Genomic DNA, 17423 nt, shown 5'->3' on the forward strand with positions numbered 1-17423 from the left:
ATAAAGGTGTACACACAGACACAAACACAAACACACATACAAAGAAAAATGTATCAATGTAAATGGAGTAGACCTCTGGGCAGAGAAATTAAGGGTAACGTTAATTTTCTCTTTTACACTTTATTACCCAGATTTATTTTCTGTAATGAAGGTAAATACTTTTAAAATAGTTTTTTTTCCCCCAGAAAGAGGTTAATTTGGGTACTTACGCTGGTCCATAGTTGCATATAAAATGTGCTCCATTGCGAAGACTTTCAAAGCCAGAAACTCGAGAACAAAACTGTACTGCACAGCCAACTTTATAACTATCTGCCCAAACAATCTGAAAGAAAATACGGATTGTTAAGAAGAGAGAGATACTAAAATGAACACTTGAGTATGATTAGGCCTTCGTAAACACAGTGAGGCATATTAACTCTACTTAGGTAAAGCAGTTACCACCAGGGAAGTTTTAGGTAGTCAGAATTTGGTTGGAAGTTGTGTGTGTGTGTGTGTACAAGGTGTGTGTGTACAAGGTGTGTGTGTGTGTGAAATGAACAGACATAATAACTAAGCTAATTTTGACAGCTAGTGCAATGAAGAAATAGGCTAACAGGATAGAGAGTGACTGCTGGGGAGGAAGAGGGCTGCTTTCACTTGGGTGTGCAGGGAAGGCGTCGAGTGTGGAGGCGGCGTTTGAGGTGAGGCCTGAATGATGAGGAGGCAGCGCTCAAAACGTGCAGGAGACCAGCTGGTGGAGGAAGAGCATCCGTGCAGAGGGAGCCCTTGGGGCCGAGGCCCTGGCGTGGAGTCTGCTTGCGTGCAAGAGTGGCAGAAAGAAGGCAAGCAGTGGGGCTTCCCTGCTGGTGCAGTGGTTAAGGATCCGCCTGCCAATGCAGAAGACCCGGGTTCAAGCCCTGGTCCGGGAAGATCCCACATGCCGTGGAGCAACTAAGCTGGTGCACCACAACTACTGAGCCTGCACGCTAGAGCCCGCGAGCCACAACTATGGAGCCCGTGTGCCACAACTACTGAAGCCCGTGCACCTAGAGCCCGTGAGCCACAACTACTGAGCCCACGTGCCACAACTACTGAAGCCCGCATGCCTAGAGCCCGTGAGCCACAACTACTGAAGCCTGCACGCCTAGAGCCCATGCTCCGCAACAAGAGAAGCCACCGCAATGAGAAGCCCATGCACCACAACAAAGAGTAGCTCCCGTTCGCTGCAACTGGAGAAAGCCCGCGCGCAGCAACGAAGACCCAACACAGCCAAAAATAAATAAATAAAGGCAAGCGGAGCTGGGATCCAGGAGTGGGGGAGAAGCACAGGCAATGAGGTCACAGAGAGAGGAGCAGCTCATGGGAATCTTGCAGTGGAGGGAGGGAGAGTCCCTTTTCCAGGTCTTGGGAAGGTCACTTTGGTTGTTAAACCAGATGGACTAAGAACAAGGGTGAAAAGAGGGAGGGAACCGGGGAGAGTGCTTCACTGGTCCTGGAAAGAGCAGATGGTGACTCTCCCTGCGGTGGTGGCAGGGGCTTCCCTAGAATTGACCAGGTCCGTAGTTCAGCTTAGGGGTGAAGCTGAAAGGGTTTGCTTTGGGTTTGAGGGTGGGGTAAGAGCGAAAGAGAAAAATCAGGTCAATGTTTGGGTCTGAACAACATTTGCTGAGACGGGGAAATGAGGGAAGGAGGAAGTGGGTGGGAACGCAGACAAGGGGTTCAGTTCAGTTCCTGCTACTCTTGAGATGCCCATCAGACGACCGTCTGCAGGTCAGAGGGCAGAGCATGGCTCGAGACACAAACCTGGAAGACGTGGGAATGGATTAGATCTTGTAAGCAAAGGTAATAAACACCTAACTGAGAGCATGGGATAGAGAAAAAAACAGCCAGCAAAACATTGAAAAGGAGTGGCTGGTGGCACAGGAGGGAAAGCAAGAACAGGGCCAGCTTCCGGGAGAGGGCGCGCTGTCCCACTGGACCCCGTGAGCAGAAGGGCCCACACGTGGTTTAGTTCAGTGCTCTCACGCATTTTAGCACTTTCAGTGGCACTTTTCCCATGATTTTTGAACAAGGGGATCCACGTTTTCATTTTGCACTAGGCCACACAAATTACACAGCTCATCCTAACTGAGACTGTTTGCTGTAATAGAAGGCGGAAAGAAAAAGTATTTAAAGTATTTAAAAAATCTAGTATGTGGGTTTAAGCCAGCAATTAAATGCACTCCTTTTTACAGTTATACGAAATTGAATTTTACATTATTTTTACACACACACACACACACACACACACACACACATATTTAGCAACTTTGTGACTAGTTGTACCAAATACAGGGAGATGAATGAGCTGGAGCCAGCGGGTGCCTTCACAAAATGCAGAGAAAAGCAGTCAAGAAACCGTCAGGCTAGGGTTTTGAGCTCTGTGAAGGGGAAGCGGAGGGCGCGCAGGGGGGTTTACAGCAGGGATCCTGCTCTGAGTTAGTTAGTGAGGCCAATGCGGAAAGTGAGCTGGTCCGGGAGGCCAGAGAAGATTCCCAGCAGAGGGCACACCTGTGTGAACCAGCCCCGAGGTGGGAAAGACGCACAGAACTGAGGCAAGGCCGGTGTGTCTGCTGAAAAAGGTCAAATTTACTCAAAAAAAAAAAAAAATCAATTAAGGACAGCTCTCTGGGGAGAGAGTGTAGAGTTGGGGAAGGGGATTAGGATGGAGGCAGCTCCTCCGAGGCTCGCGGAGGGAGTAGGAGGTGGGGAAGGGCTGGGCAGTGCCGGGGGCGCCGGGACGCTCTGCAATCTGTCCACCTCCTTGTGTGACAGCTGGGGAGGACCTGGGGAGGCAGGTGCTGGTCTCCCACAGAGGATCAGAGCTCTCCTTTGGGGAAGGACGGCCCTCCCTGGTTGAGGTGGGGTGTCTCCCTTCCCATCTCACACCCTGGAATCCCCTGCAGGGAACGCCAGGTAACCAAGTAAATCAGGCCTCTATCTCCCCGAGAGCACCTAGTTTTATGGCCATTCTCAGGTGTGATGCTTGTACTTTAATTTCCCAATCATTTTTGTATTTATTTTTAAATTTCTTCATTTCTATTCACTGCACCTCAAAGTGACTTCCTCTGGGGTGCTTTGCTTAAAATGCAGATTTCTGGGCCCATCTCAGTCCTACTGCATGAGAGTCACTGGAATTGTCCTTGAAATCTGTATTTTTTTAAATTGAGATATAACTGACATACAAAATTATATTAATTGCAGGTGTACAGTGTAATCAGTGATTCAGTATTTGTATATATTGCAAAATGGTCACCACAATATCTAGTTAACACCTATCACTACACATGGTTACAAGTTTTTTCTTGTGATGAGAACTTTTAAGATATACTCTTAGCAACTTTCAAATACATAATACAGTATTGTTAACTCTAGTCACCATGTTGTACATTACATCCCCAGGACTTATTTATCTTATAACTGGAAGTTTGTACCTTTTGACCACGTTCACCCATTTCACTCATCCCCCACCTCTGGCAACCACCAATCTGTTTTCTAAGAGTTTGTTTTATTTTTTTAAGATTCCACACATAAATGAGATCATACGGTATTTGTCTCTCTGTCTGACTTACTTCACTTAGCATAATACCTGTAGATCTATCCATGCTAATGACAGGATTTCCTTAAGGAAAATGTAGTATATTTATATACACACGCATACACACAGGTACACACACACACATATTGGAACATTATTCAGCCAAAAAGTTTCTCTATTTTAACAAGTTCCTCAGGTGATTCTTATGCATGCTAATGGGCCATGTTGGGAGTACAATCGCCTGAGTCAATCATTTTATATTTTGATCCTTTGGTCTTTGAGCACTTTCGTCCAGTGTTGTATCTCAAGTCTCAAGTACTCTTAATCTTTGGGTTCCTCCCACACACATTTAATGCTTTATGCTATTTTTTTTTATTCTACTTTTACATTTCTGATCTCTTTTTTCCAAGACAGTGCAAATGTTAGTTACCATCCATCTTGTGTTTTAGTTGGGCTCTCTTTAAATCAGGTTGTAATTAACATAGAGGCCATCCTTTTTAGGTTATGAATTTTGACAAAAGCATGTAGTTGTGCAGCCGCCACCATATTCAATATCTAGAACATTTCCCCCAAAGCTCCCTTGTGCCCCTTTGTGGTCAGCTCCCACCCCCAGCCCCTGGCAATCACTAATCTATTTTCTGTCCTTGTGGTTTCGCTTTTTCCAGAATGTTATATAAATGGAATCAGTTTAAATGTAGCTTTTTCAATCTGGCTTCTTTCACTGAGCGTAAGCATTTGAGATTCACTCACGTTGTTGGATTCATTACTAGTCACTCTCCTTTTCATTGCCGAGTAATATTTATTGCATGGATGTATCAGTTTATTTATCCATTCAAGTTGGCCTCTTTTTAATAGCTTCATGGGCATTCAGGTTCTGGGTTCAACTCTGTGGGCTCTGGGGTTACAAAGACCAAGTTCATATTTCAGCTCAGCCACCCACTGTGTGACCTTGGCCTCAGCTTCCTCGTCTATTAAATGAGGGTAACACCACCTACTCCACAGGCTTATTTTGACATTTTAAATGGGCTAATAAGAAAGTGATTAGAACAGCTTATGGAACTTAGCAAGCTCTCAGCAGATGTTCATGTTTTATTCTCTTATGACTAATTTTCTTCTGTTTTAAAACTTTTTTTTAATCAGGCAGATTCCTGTTGCATGTTTTCATTTTTTAATATGGTAAACAAAAATAATTAAAAAAAATTAAGAGCTACTCATTGAGAATTTTCCTAGTGGCCGGATGGTGTTCAGCATGTTACATGCAACATGTTTAACCGCATAACAAATCAATAAATACATGCTGCCCCAATTTTTCCTAGATGAGGGGTGGAACTTAATGCTACGTGACCACAAAGTGCCGTGAGGACAGTCCACGCCCTAAGCAAGATGCTTCCAGCATGCTTTCCTTTTTAGCAGAATCAGGAACCTATACCTAACAAAAGCATTGCATCTGGGGAACCCAACCCAGTGGGGGCAGGCATGTCTCTTCCTTCTAGCTAACAACCCCTTTACACCGTCTAACCCTTTCAATTCTCAGTATGAGTCCATCTGACTCATTATCAGTAATATGCAACAAGTACAAAATCAGCTAGACAAACAGTGAAACATCGCACACTTCCGTTGGTTCTGGGAGGGTGTAAAAATAAAAATTTCAACGGGTGGGGATAAAAAGAAATGAGATCACTAGTGCCATCTAGTGGGCATTCTTAGCACTATCAAGCCTGAGCTGCTGCCCACCCAGCTATTTTTTTTTAGTATTTATTTAGTTATTTGGCTGCACCGGGTCTTAGTTGTGGCACGCGGGATCTTTTAGTCACGGCACGAGAGATCTAGTTTCCTGAGCAGGTTAATTTCCAGCATGAATTTAAAATGGTCCCCTGCATTGGGAGCGTGGAGTCTTAGCCACTGGACCACCAGAGAAGTCCCCCACCCAGCTATTTAAGTCAAACTATTCCCAAACTTTACAAAGATGAACTGTCGGCAACAAAATATCTAACCTAAATAATCTTCCATATTAATACACCAGAATTCTTCCACAATTTAAATCTCTAGTGAAGACATAACTAAAGCGTTAACATGTCAAGAAATATCACACTTATATATGTTGCATCTGGGGTAATAATGTAATAATGCATCTGGGGACTTCCCTGGTGGTGCAGTGGTTAAGAATCCGTCTGCCATGGGCTTCCCTGGTGGCGCAGTGGTTGGGAGTCCGCCTGCCGATGCAGGGGACGTGGGTTCGTGCCCCGGTCTGGGAGGATCCCATATGCCGCGGAGCGGCTGGGCCCGTGAGCCATGGCCGCTGAGCCTGCGCGTCCGGAGCCTGTGCTCCGCAGCTGGAGAGGCCACAACAGTGAGAGGCCCGCGTACTGCAAAAAAACAAACAAACAAAACAAACAAAGAATCCGTCTGCCAATGCAGGGGACATGGGTTTGATTTCTGGACTGGGAAGATCCCACATGCCACGGAGCAACTAAGCCCATGCGCCACAGCTAGAGTCTGCGTGCCACAACTACTGAAGCCTGTGCGCCACAACTACTGAGCCCACGCACCCCAACTACTGAAGCCCATGCGCTCTAGGGCCCGCGTGCCGCAACTACAGAGCCCGGGTGCTGCAACTACTGAAGCTCGTGCACCTGGAGGCCGTACTCTGCAACAAGAGAAGCCACTGAAATGAGAAGCCCGCGTACCGCAATGAAGAGTAGCCCCCGCTCGCCGCAACTAAAGAAAGCCTACGCACAGCAATGCAGCCAAAAAGTAATAATGCATCTGAATCTACTGTCTTTACTCTGTACAACCACTGCTCACTGGCCAAAATCTGAAAATAGCTTGCTTTTTATTAACAATTAAGATGAGGGTAAGTGGGAAGTTACAAATACCCGCTTGAGGTAATTTCCAGCATGAATTTAAAATGGCAACTGAGTAATCTTGGACCTCCCAGCAAGATTCCTTGCAAGGATAAAAACAGGAAGTCTTGGGCTTCCCTGGTGGCACAGTGGTTGAGAGTCCGCCTGCCGATGCAGGGGACACGGGTTCGTGCCCCGGTCCGGGAAGATCCCACATGCCGCGGAGCGGCTGGGCCCGTGAGCCATGGCCGCTGAGCCTGCGCATCTGGAGCCTTGCTCCGCAACGGGAGAGGCCACAACAGTGAGAGGCCCGGGTATCGCAAAAACAAACAAAAACCAACAACAACAGGAAGTCTTCAATCAAGCTGTAAGAGCTTTCTTCCAATTGATGGAAAAACAGCTCATGCAAGGTATCTAAACTTTGTTCAATGACTACTAAATACGACTACTTTACTAGATAAGCAACATATATCTGAGTCCCAGCTCTTCCTCTTACTAGCTAACTGACACTGGGATAACACCTTCTTGACCCCTCTGAGCCTGTTTATTCATCTGTGGACAATAGCGTCTCTTAGAGGCGTGTGGTGAGAGTTGCATGAGATCCTAAACGTAGAGACCTGAGGACCACAGTCACTGAAGAAGTAGTCGCTGGTGCTGCGTCCTCCCAGACCCGGGGGTCCCTGGACATCCTCTCCATCATTTGAGTTGGGGGGTGGACTGCAGTGGTCTCTTAAAGAGAACAGGTTAGGACCACTCACTTTGGGCTCTGCTACCTGTCTGAAAGGAACTGGATTTTAGGAAATGTTTTCTTATGTCCCAAATAGTAGCCACTTTTTCTTTCCCCTAGATGCAAAAGGAAGGTTTACAAGTAAGCTCTGTTAATTTGGGGAGGGCCACCTCTGAGATCTCAGGCCTCTATGACATATAATGAAGTTTCCTCCTCTTGTTTTGACTTCCTGGAATGATAAACATGAAGTGTCTTTTAACTTGCAGGGTTTAGGAGACTGTTGTCAATTTAACAGTCTTTGGATCACTGTGTATTTGGTGGGTTAAGCTGCTTGCCATTCTTCTGAAATGCCAAGTCCATTTGTACACATTGTACATCTTCTACACCTTGTTAATTTTGCCTGGAGTTCTTTTGCCCTTCCTTTTCATTTGACAAACTCTCACTCAGTTTAAGAACCAACGTACATGTCTCCTGCTGTATGGACAAGTCCTGTGTCTCCATACCTCCCTCTGGCCAGGTCAGTTGCTCTCTCCCCATTGCTCCCATGGCACCTTGTCAGTTTCTCCGAGCTGCACTAGCTATGCGCTATAATACATCCACTTACACATGTCTCTTCCAAATAAAAGTCACCTCCCAAGGGTCAGGGGCCATTCCCATCTGTGCCCCTCATTCCCTGCCCCACAAGCCATTTCTCCTCCCTCTCACTTCTCTGTAATTGTACTCCCAAGTAAAATCTTAGCACATAAGCTATTATCTCCGGCTCTGTTTTTTCAGGAGTCTGGACTAAAACGCATGACCTGTACCTTACAAAGTGCCTAGAATAGGGGAGAAGCTTAAACACTGACTGAGCGAGAGTCAGCGCCTTCAGACTGACAATTACTTCTGGAGATCAATACCATAGTGCATAATGGCACCAGATACCACTTGTAGGCACTCTGGATTTAGCTTTCTTGCCCTTTAGGATTTGTGGGAATCCAATGAAATTTCATTTCTGGTTAAGTTTATTTGTTAATATAAACCAAAATTGATGGCTTATTGGGCAAGTCTAGGGGAGACCTTACTTATATTTCCAAGAAAGGGACCAAGGCTACTGATGATGTCATAGCTCCTCCTTGATTACAATAACCTTAAGATGAAAACTTCACTGAAATCAACCCTTTCCCTCTCATTATAACAATTTCCTATAACTGTGCCAAACGTGTTTCATCTATAACACCACCAGTGAGGTCAGAATCTTTATAAGGCTGAACTATATTGAGTTTTTCTACCAACATTTTGCTTTTTAAAAACACCTAATATTCCAAGTTAACTGGCTTGTTAGAAATGCTTTTGCCCTCAGACGTCATTTCAACAATTTTTTTCTACATTAAAACCAGTCAAGGCTTCCCTGGTGGCGCAGTGGTTGGGAGTCCGCCTGCCGATGCAGGGGACACGGGTTCGTGCCCCGGTGCCGGAGGATCCCACATGCTGCGGAGCGGCTGGGCCCGTGAGCCATGGCTACTGAGCCTGCACGTCCGGAGCCTGTGCTCCGCAGCGGGAAAGGCCACAACAGTGAGAGGCCCGTGTACCGCAAATAAAACAACAACAACAAAAAAACAGTCAAACATAGGTTCACTACCTTTAGTTATTGGTTTGACAAGGACCGCCAGGAAATAAAATAAAGAAAACGTGGCCAGTATAGGGAGGCAGTATATTAAGAAGATTATAGAAGACTTTTCCTAGGGATTTGTTTCCACCATGTTGCAAATGTGAGTTAGAGTTAGGAAGCCAAAACCAGCTTGAATTAAAAAAAAAAAATCTCATCGAGAAGCTCTGAATGTGGCTATTGAGACTAATACTGTAGATGTGGGTGCAGGGTAGCTACAGGATTATTCGTACAAATTTGTATGTTGACCTCTCCACTGGGTCTGGGACTTTTTTTTCCTCTTTATGTGGCACATCATAGATTCTTAGGCCATGTTTGAAAGACTAAGAGGATATGGAAGCATAACTATTATTACCACAGTTTTTTTTTTTCTTTTGGCCACACTGCGCAGCATGAGGATCTTCCCTGACCAGGGATCGAACCCATGCCCCGCTGCAGTGGAAGCACAAAGTCTGTGCTACTGGACCACCAGGGAAGCCCCCTTCAATTCTTATTGATGCTTCTGTCTGAGAGGCTTATTTCTCCCAGTTTTATAGTCCCAGAACAACTGACTCAAATTTCCTAGAGAACTCGTACCTGGAATAAATCCATTTACTCATAAGGTCCTTTGATTGCTCACAAATGGAACAAAATACCACGGGAAGACAGGTGTGATCAAAATTATTCAAAGGCTGTGCAGATTGGTGGGCCTCACGTTTCACCTATGTCCATGTAACTACACTCTTCAAGCACTATCTCCTCTGGTATCGGGGTCTGTTCCATTTATTTATTTTTAAAGTAAGCCTGTAACCCCTACTCTCTCATATTTACAGGGACATTAGCTTACTCTACATTTTTCTTAACACCAGATTCCAGCTTTCTCCTCACCCTTGAAATGACGGCTTCAAGAGAATATAAGGCAGATATTTACCTGAGTATAATGGCCACAGACCTTGTCACATTTCTGAGTCTTGAAGTCATAGTATTGAATTTCGTTGTACCAGTCTGTGACGGCTGAAGACACAGAAAAGAGGTGCAGAGACCCAGTCCAGAGGTTTTCTCCCAATGAAGTGAAATTTGGGTGCAGCTTGTGGGGTAGCTTCAGCTGTATGTTGTGTGCAAACTGACAGTTCCTTGCCCATGCTTTTGCAATTTGGGCTAGTACTGGGTCCCAAGTCTGCAGAAATAAATACGAAACACTAGGAGGGTCAAGAATGGAACCTGTTACCCAACGCTGTAACCACAATGAGCAAAGTGGGAATTTGCATGGGAGGTGAGGCGCGATGTCCCGAATGGAGAAGGACCACAAACATGTAGGTCCTCCATATGTGGAGGATCACATTATAGTCTTCAAGTTTTGACTAGGGTTAGTGGGAGACACGATAATCTAGTTTTGAGGAATTTAGAATCAAAGTGAGTGACACAGAACAACATTTCACTGAAGGTCTATTATGTTGCAAAATAACATATGCTGGTTTCACACATTTTCTGTAATTTCATACCTACAATAGCCCCTATCGTAAGAAGCCCAGAAAGGTTAAAAACCAGGCCAAAGCCACAGACCTCGGATTCAAACCCAAGCCTGACGGAATCAAAATCCTAGCCTTTCCCCCAGACGCCCTACGGCCCCCTGAGAAAGTCAGTACTCTGCCGGCAACAAAAAAAAGTCAACCTAGAGACAAAAAACGAAACCAAAAAAAACCTCACAAAAATTAACAGGCAAAAAAGAGACATAAATTGCACCTGAGGACGTGTGCAAAGGACGTGTCCAAAAAGAGAAGTAACACACACTTGCTTTATAACACGCATTGAGCAGGCAGAGCGAAACTGGGTTCGCTTTGATCGCAGGTGGTGAAGTTAAAGCACACCTTCATCACCGCGAGAGCACTGGTCAGGATTACCAAGGATTCACCACCAAAATCAATCCACATCGGTTGTTTTTGACTGACTTCTGCCACAAGCACTCATGTTTTTCTTACCATGTAGAGCATATCACTGGCTTTTGGAGTCACTTCTGATCGGAACTTGTTGTGCATTCGAACACAGTCTTTGATGAAATCTTCATTTTCGATATCTGGCAAAGTATTTGCTGGAAAGGAAGAACTGGAGACCACAGAGAGCATCCAGGCTGTCACAGCAAGTGTGACTCGCATGCTCAGACTGTCTGGCGTGGAGACCCGCAGGCTGGAATCCAGAGGCACTGCAGGTCCCGAGGGTCGGTGAGCCAGCTTTACAAAGCACAGTCGACTTCAGCTTTGAGAAAACGGAAAGCAGAACATGAGTTCATCACAAGTGTGAAGAAAAGGGTTTCTCCATATATGGTTTGCAGCTCGTTTTTTGCCCTTAACCCTGTCTTTTCGGTGGTTCTCAGTGACACAGCACCTATTACAACATGGATTTTTACGCGGCTACATCAGACGTTCTTTAGAGTTGGGGGATGTTTCCAAAGGAAGTTCTGGAATCTCCAGAAAAAATAGTCCCAATTTTTACTGAGGTTCTGGTGGTTAAGCAAAAACATCTCTTATTTCAATAAAGGTCTTGCCAAATACTTTTTAAAAACATTTTTTTTGGAGTCACATCAGCACACTGTGGTTAGAATATCTGGTTAACATCATGGCTCGACCTAGAATTCATTCACAATGGTAAATGTGATGGGGTTAAGTCGATTTTGTCCATTCCCCTCCCCCAAATGAAAAAACCAGTTATGTGAGCTTTTGGAGGCAGCTGGCTACTGCTGCCAATGGATTCCTAATTCTGCAGCCTTTGCTAAACCTCGGCGTGCTCGTCTCCTAGATCACAACACAGAGCCTATGTCCTGGCCCTTCAGAGGCATTAATCTCCTTTGAAGCATTTTTTTTTATTTTTTTATTTTTGCAGTACGTGGGCCTCTCACTGTTGTGGCCTCTCTCGTTGCGGAGCACAGGCTCCGGACGCGCAGGCCCAGCGGCCATGGCTCACGGGCCCAGCCGCTCAGCGGCATGTGGGATCTTCCCGGACCGGGGAACGAACCCGTATCCCCGGCATCGGCAGGCGGACTCTCAACCACTGCGCCACCAGGGAAGCCCTCCTTTGAAGCTTTAATATTAGCTTTGTCCACACTCCAAATTCTTGGCTTACCTAATTTTGACAAACCTGTTCATCTATACTGCCATGAAAATAATGGGACTGATGCAGGCATTCTAGGACAATCTTCTGCTTCTCAAGATACGTCCCTGTAGCGTGTTTCTCATGCCAGTTAGCTCCTGCAGCATTAGCTGTGCCCCATGCCTCTGTGCAGTGGCTGCAGCTGCCGCCTTGATTGACAAAGCCAGTGTGCATGTTAGGCTCCCCTATTCATCTCTATGTTGCCCAGGCTGTGTCAGCTATTCTACAAGTTCAAAGGATACAGCAACTCTCTACACTGTGACAGGCCACTTATGAGCTGACTTTCTCATCATCTTACATCGTTGTAACCTTTTGAATCCAGCTACTTTACTACCCCTCGCTGATGGAGAGCCCCGCTGTATCACACATGATTGCCTTGCAGCCGTAGAAATGGTCTCAAAGCCACGAGAGGCTCTCTCAGACACCCCTTTAGGTAACCCAGCCTGACTTCTATTTTGTGATGGCTCCCGTCAATGAAATTTCTTGGGAAACATAACTGGTTATGCTGCAGTTTCCCCTCGTGGGACTCCTGATGCTCATTCTGATGCCACAGGAAAATCAGCCCAAGCTGCCGAGCTCATAGCTCTTACTAGAGCTTGTACCTTAGCAGAAGGGAAAACTGCCACTATTTACACAGATTCCAGATGTGCTTTTGGAGTCTGTCTTGCTGTTGGCACAATTTGCAGATCCCGTGGCCTCTTAACTTCTGCAGGTAATCTTATTGCTAATGACCGTATAGCAGCTGCCTTATTACAAGATACTCACCTCCTAAAACTGCTGTTGTTTATTGTTCAGCCCATACCAAGGAAATGCTATATCTTTAGGAAATGATCAGGCTGACAGAGTTGCTAAAATCCAGCTCAAAATGGGCACCCTATTTCTTTTTTTTTTTTTTTTGCACTACGCGGGCCTCTCACTGTTGTGGCCTCTCCTGTTGCGGAGCACAGGCTCTGGACGCGCAGGCTCAACGGCCGTGGCTCACGGGCCCAGCCGCTCCGCGGCATGTGGGATCTTCCCGGGCCGGGGCACGAACCCGCGTCCCCTGCATCGGCAGGCGGACTCTCAACCACTGCGCCACCAGGGAAGCCCCACCCTTATTCCTTCTCTACCGAATTTTTAAACTTGCCTTTATTCTTGACTGATTTTATCAACTGTTAAGCAAATGCCCCGCAGTCTGAAAGAGGCAAATGGGTACAAAAGGGTGCTAAGCAATTACCAGATGGATACATCAGGCCAAATGGACTTCCTATAGCCCCCTTTCCTTTAACCTTTTGGCTTATATCCCACCAAGTGGGATATATGTGCAGATGGGGGAGAATTCAGGAACTACAAGACAATTGGTTTTGCCTTGGCATCCATAAAATTTCTGACCAAAGTATTTCTCTTGCACTACTTGTAAATCTCCCCAAGTTTTTGGGAAATACCTGGGATACCCCCAAGAAATCCTCCAAGACCCACATCCCCCTTTGTGGCACTCCAAATGAATTTTATAGGTTTCCCCCCGCTTTAGGCTATTCTCACCGTTTGGCTGTTGTCTACATGTTTCGTGGATGGACTGAATCCTATTGGACTAGACGTGCCTCGACCACAACAGTGGTAAAGACATTAATAACTGAGGTTATTCCTCACTTTGGCATTCCTTTATGGGTTGAATCAGATCAAGGAACTCATTTTACAACATAAAGCACTTGCTTGCAAAAACTCTGGGGTACTCATTACAGTTTCAGACCCCATATCATCCTCAATCCTCAGGGAAAGTGGAACATAAAAATCTAGACATAAAAAAACTTTAGGAAAGATCCGTCAAGAAACTGGACTTAAATGGCCAGAAGCTTTGCCCTTGGCCCTTATAAAGATCCAGAATACTCCAAATAGGAGACATGGACTGACCCCTTCCGAAATGGTCTTTGGATACCCAATGTCCATTGGTATTTCTAAACCTTCCATTCCTGGGTTAAGTGAAGATTATGGGAACTTAAGTGAACAACCTGATGATATGACTAGCTAGATACAACAACAAATGTACATGAAGGAGGTAAAAGGGGCTTGGCTGCCATCAACCGATAAGCCTCCCGTCCTCTCGACCAGGAGATCAAGTGTACATCAAGGTCTTTAGAAGAAAACACGTGCTGTTACCTCCCTGGGGAGGACCTTATGAGGTACTGCCAACCACCTACACTGTCGTCAAAAGGAAAATCCTCCTGGATCCATGCGAGCCATGCCAACATAGGCCCAGAACATCCCTCTCAAGACAAGTGGGAGACAGATCCCCCAGGTGACTTTTAAAGATTTCCAGGGCCAATTCCCAGGCCCCAGAAGCAGCCAGCCTCATGAAGTAGACAGCTTTTCCCAAGATCACAGATCAAGAAGCCTCACTTTCACCTACCTCCCTTTCCCCACTTTTAAGACTCCCTATACACACACATTAAAAAATAAAACAAAACACTTTTTCTTATTAACAAATCCTTTCTCTGCATTTATTAATCATTTATTAGAAGGCTAACTGGAGAGTGCTTGTCTCTATCTTATTTCTCCTCTAAGTCTCCACTCTGGGCTCGTTTTCAACCTGTGTTTTGTTCTTACTAACCCTCCCTTACCCCCTTATGCTAATTGACCAAACCCTGGCCACGCTAACTCAGCCTGACTGTTGATTATGTCAACATCTGGATAGTGCAAAAGAGCCTGAACTAGTCTTGGTTCCTGCTGATGTGAACGTGGTGGGCTAAGTACGTAAGATGGATGAGCGGCAGGGTATGATATCCATGACAAGAAAATCATCACCCTGCATCTTCTTTTAGTGAGTCATTTGGGCCCCAGAAAATAATCTGTAGAAGCCCAAAGACTGTCCCTTACCCAGATAAATAGGAGAAAAATTTTCCCTTTGCATTAAAAGCAAACATGACACGGGACCTTTCTTGGGTGACATACCGGGACAATATTGCAAATCAAATTCTGTGGTTTGATTCCATAAGTGACATCTTTAAACCTCTCAAGGAAATTGCAAATGACTCTAGCACCACCATTTTGGGAACAAATGTCTGCCAAATCACCACATGTTCCGGATGTCTCAGAAGTCACCCTTGTACAATTTAGGATATTGCAGCTGCCCCCATGATTAAGCTGCCCCAAACCACAAACTACATATGGGTGGATCAAAAATCTGGACTTACTTTGGTTAGGTGACAGAAATAAGCTTTACAGCTGCCAAAACCAGACAACAGACCTCCTATATCAGCTATTTTGCAATCTGTTTCACTCTCACATGTCAACAGGAGCGCGTGGAGAATGGAGGACTGGCAAAAGTCATGGAACACCCCAGACCCTGGGGATTACAGCTTCCGTTCTAACCGTGTCTGTAAACCTCTAGTCTTTTTATTTTATGTGACAACCAAATGTATAAAGGGTTGCTGACTAAATGGTCAGGACCATGTGGATTTGGATACCAGTCCCCTTCTGTCACCAAATACTCCACCCTAAATGCCAGCCAAATTACAAACATGAGCTCCTTTGTTCATAAAGTTGTGCCACATAAACATGCTTGCCGAGAAATCACAGGGAATCTGCTGCGTATCACAATCCCAATGTCTTTTCAGCACTGAGGGTCTTATTCCCAAGCTTTAAAGATTATGAATTGGAAAAAGCAATCTCTCTGCAGTAATGGAAGAAGAGTTCAATACTGCTATGCAAACCCTGAAAATACTCCAATCAGAAGTTAATAGCTTAGGGCTTCCCTGGTGGCACAGTGGTTGAGAGTCTGCCTGCCGGCGCAGGGGACACGGGTTCGGGCCCTGGCCTGGGAGGATCCCACATGCCTCGGAGCAACTGGGCCCGTGAGCCACAGCTACTGAGCCTGCGCATCTGGAGCCCGTGCTCTGCAGCAAGAGAGGCCGCGACGGTGAGAGGCCCGTGCACTGCGATGAGTGGCCCCCGCTCACCGCAACTAGAGAAAGCCCTCGCACAGAAACGAAGACCCAACACAGCCAGAAATAAATAAATAAATAGATTAAACACACACACACACACACACACACAAACCAAACTGCTTCAAGACGGGAAATGAAATTTTTAAAAAGGGGGAGGTATTAATATCTAATGGCAACTCTTAAAAAGTAAAGAAACATTACAGAAACCTAAGGTGGAATTATTGTTGCCACTAAGATAAGCTAGAAGGTCGGCTTCAAGAAGGGACTATCACCATAGATAACTATAGTATAATATAAACCAGGTGTGGTAGACAGGAAAGAACCTGGAAAGACCTGTTTGATCAAAGTCTTCTTTGAGTCCCACTATCTCTAGATGTCCCAGCAAACACTTGTTTACTAAGCGTTAACTCTTTTCATCTTCTTGTGGATTATCTTACTTCCCCTAGAAGTCCCAAACCTCTACCTCCTTCTCCTTGGTCCAGAAGGACATATATACCTCATCTTGCCTTACTATCTTTGTAATTCCTCATGCTTATGTGAATTCCCCATATGTACATATTAAACTTGATTTTCTCCTCTTAATCTCCTTTTTGCCATTTTAATTATATGACCAGCCAAAAAGAATCAAGAGGGGAAGGGGATAACTTTCCCCTCCCCACAGATGCCTGTGTGTCATATACGTGTGTGGAGGGGGTGACAGCGCATGCCCAGGAGAAAGGGGGCAAAGAGAGAGAGAACAGTACAAAGAATCCTGGTCTCAATTTCAGATTTCACTTTAAGCTCTGTTCCTAACTAGCTGTAAAACCTTGGATGAATTATCAAACTCTCTAATCCTCAGCTGCCTGTTTACTGAATGAGACTAAGAGGACCTTTTCTGTTACACCTTCTTCATCAGAGAGGGTTTGGGAGGATCAAATGAACTAGCTAACATATTAATTCAACACAACTAAATTCCTGCTCTGTGTACTCAAGTTAGTAATACAAGATAAAAACAGTCACTGCCTTCAAGAAGCTCGCAGTGCTAAGAGCTGTGAGCTGGTGCTGACAAAGACAGGGAGAGTTGAAGACGGGGTAGAGGAGAACAAGGGCTAAGGACTCACAGGTGAGGATGCTTAACCCATTCCGGGAAAAGTAGAGATGGCTTCCTACATATAGCAGTGAGGTCTTCACTGAGCTGGGTTGCTGTTGATCAAATGAAAAAGGGATGGAGAGATGAAGGAAATTTGGGGGATAGGAACTGGATTTCTAGTTGTGAAGTTGGAAACATGATGTCATGGCAAGAATAGAGGAAGAGCCAGTTCACACTGTCTCTCTCTATAAAGATGACTTCAAGTATTGCTTACGCCTGGTAGGAAACATGGTACCTGGTCTCATGGAATTTAGAATCCAAATGGTGCTTTTATGTCAATCAGGAAGAGCTATAAGACTCAGATTAAGGAGGACTTCTGGATTCTGCCAGTGATTTGGATTTTATCACAAAGCTGCTGGGAAGTTATAGGAGAGATTTTTAGCTATAGGGCTATAGGTGGGGTGTAATTTGGTTTTAGAAAACACCAGTGTTTTAGAAAATCAAGAGGTATGGAGAATGGAATGGGGTGGGGGAGGT

At 45.3% G+C, this 17423-nt stretch overlaps 1 protein-coding gene across 2 annotated transcripts in view; it reads right to left on the bottom strand.

Annotated features, from left to right (window-relative positions):
• Window positions 1-11015, bottom strand: part of GLIPR1 (GLI pathogenesis related 1) — an 18294-nt gene extending 7279 nt beyond the window's left edge. The window contains exons 1-4 of one of the 2 annotated variants that reach the window (XM_060114273.1): window positions 10730-11015; window positions 9682-9927; window positions 5774-5922; window positions 210-322 (exon numbers count right to left, since the gene is read on the bottom strand). In XM_060114273.1, the coding sequence (XP_059970256.1) occupies window positions 210-322; window positions 5774-5922; window positions 9682-9927; window positions 10730-10903 (682 nt within the window). In that variant the 5' untranslated portion in view covers window positions 10904-11015. The remainder of the gene's footprint in view (window positions 1-209; window positions 323-5773; window positions 5923-9681; window positions 9928-10729) is intronic. The other variant, XM_060114271.1, reaches the window with a different exon arrangement.
• Between the last annotated feature and the right edge of the window lie 6408 nt (window positions 11016-17423).

The sequence above is a fragment of the Mesoplodon densirostris genome, chromosome 11 (assembly GCF_025265405.1).
Source record: "Mesoplodon densirostris isolate mMesDen1 chromosome 11, mMesDen1 primary haplotype, whole genome shotgun sequence".
Taxonomy (NCBI): Eukaryota; Metazoa; Chordata; class Mammalia; order Artiodactyla; family Ziphiidae; genus Mesoplodon; species Mesoplodon densirostris.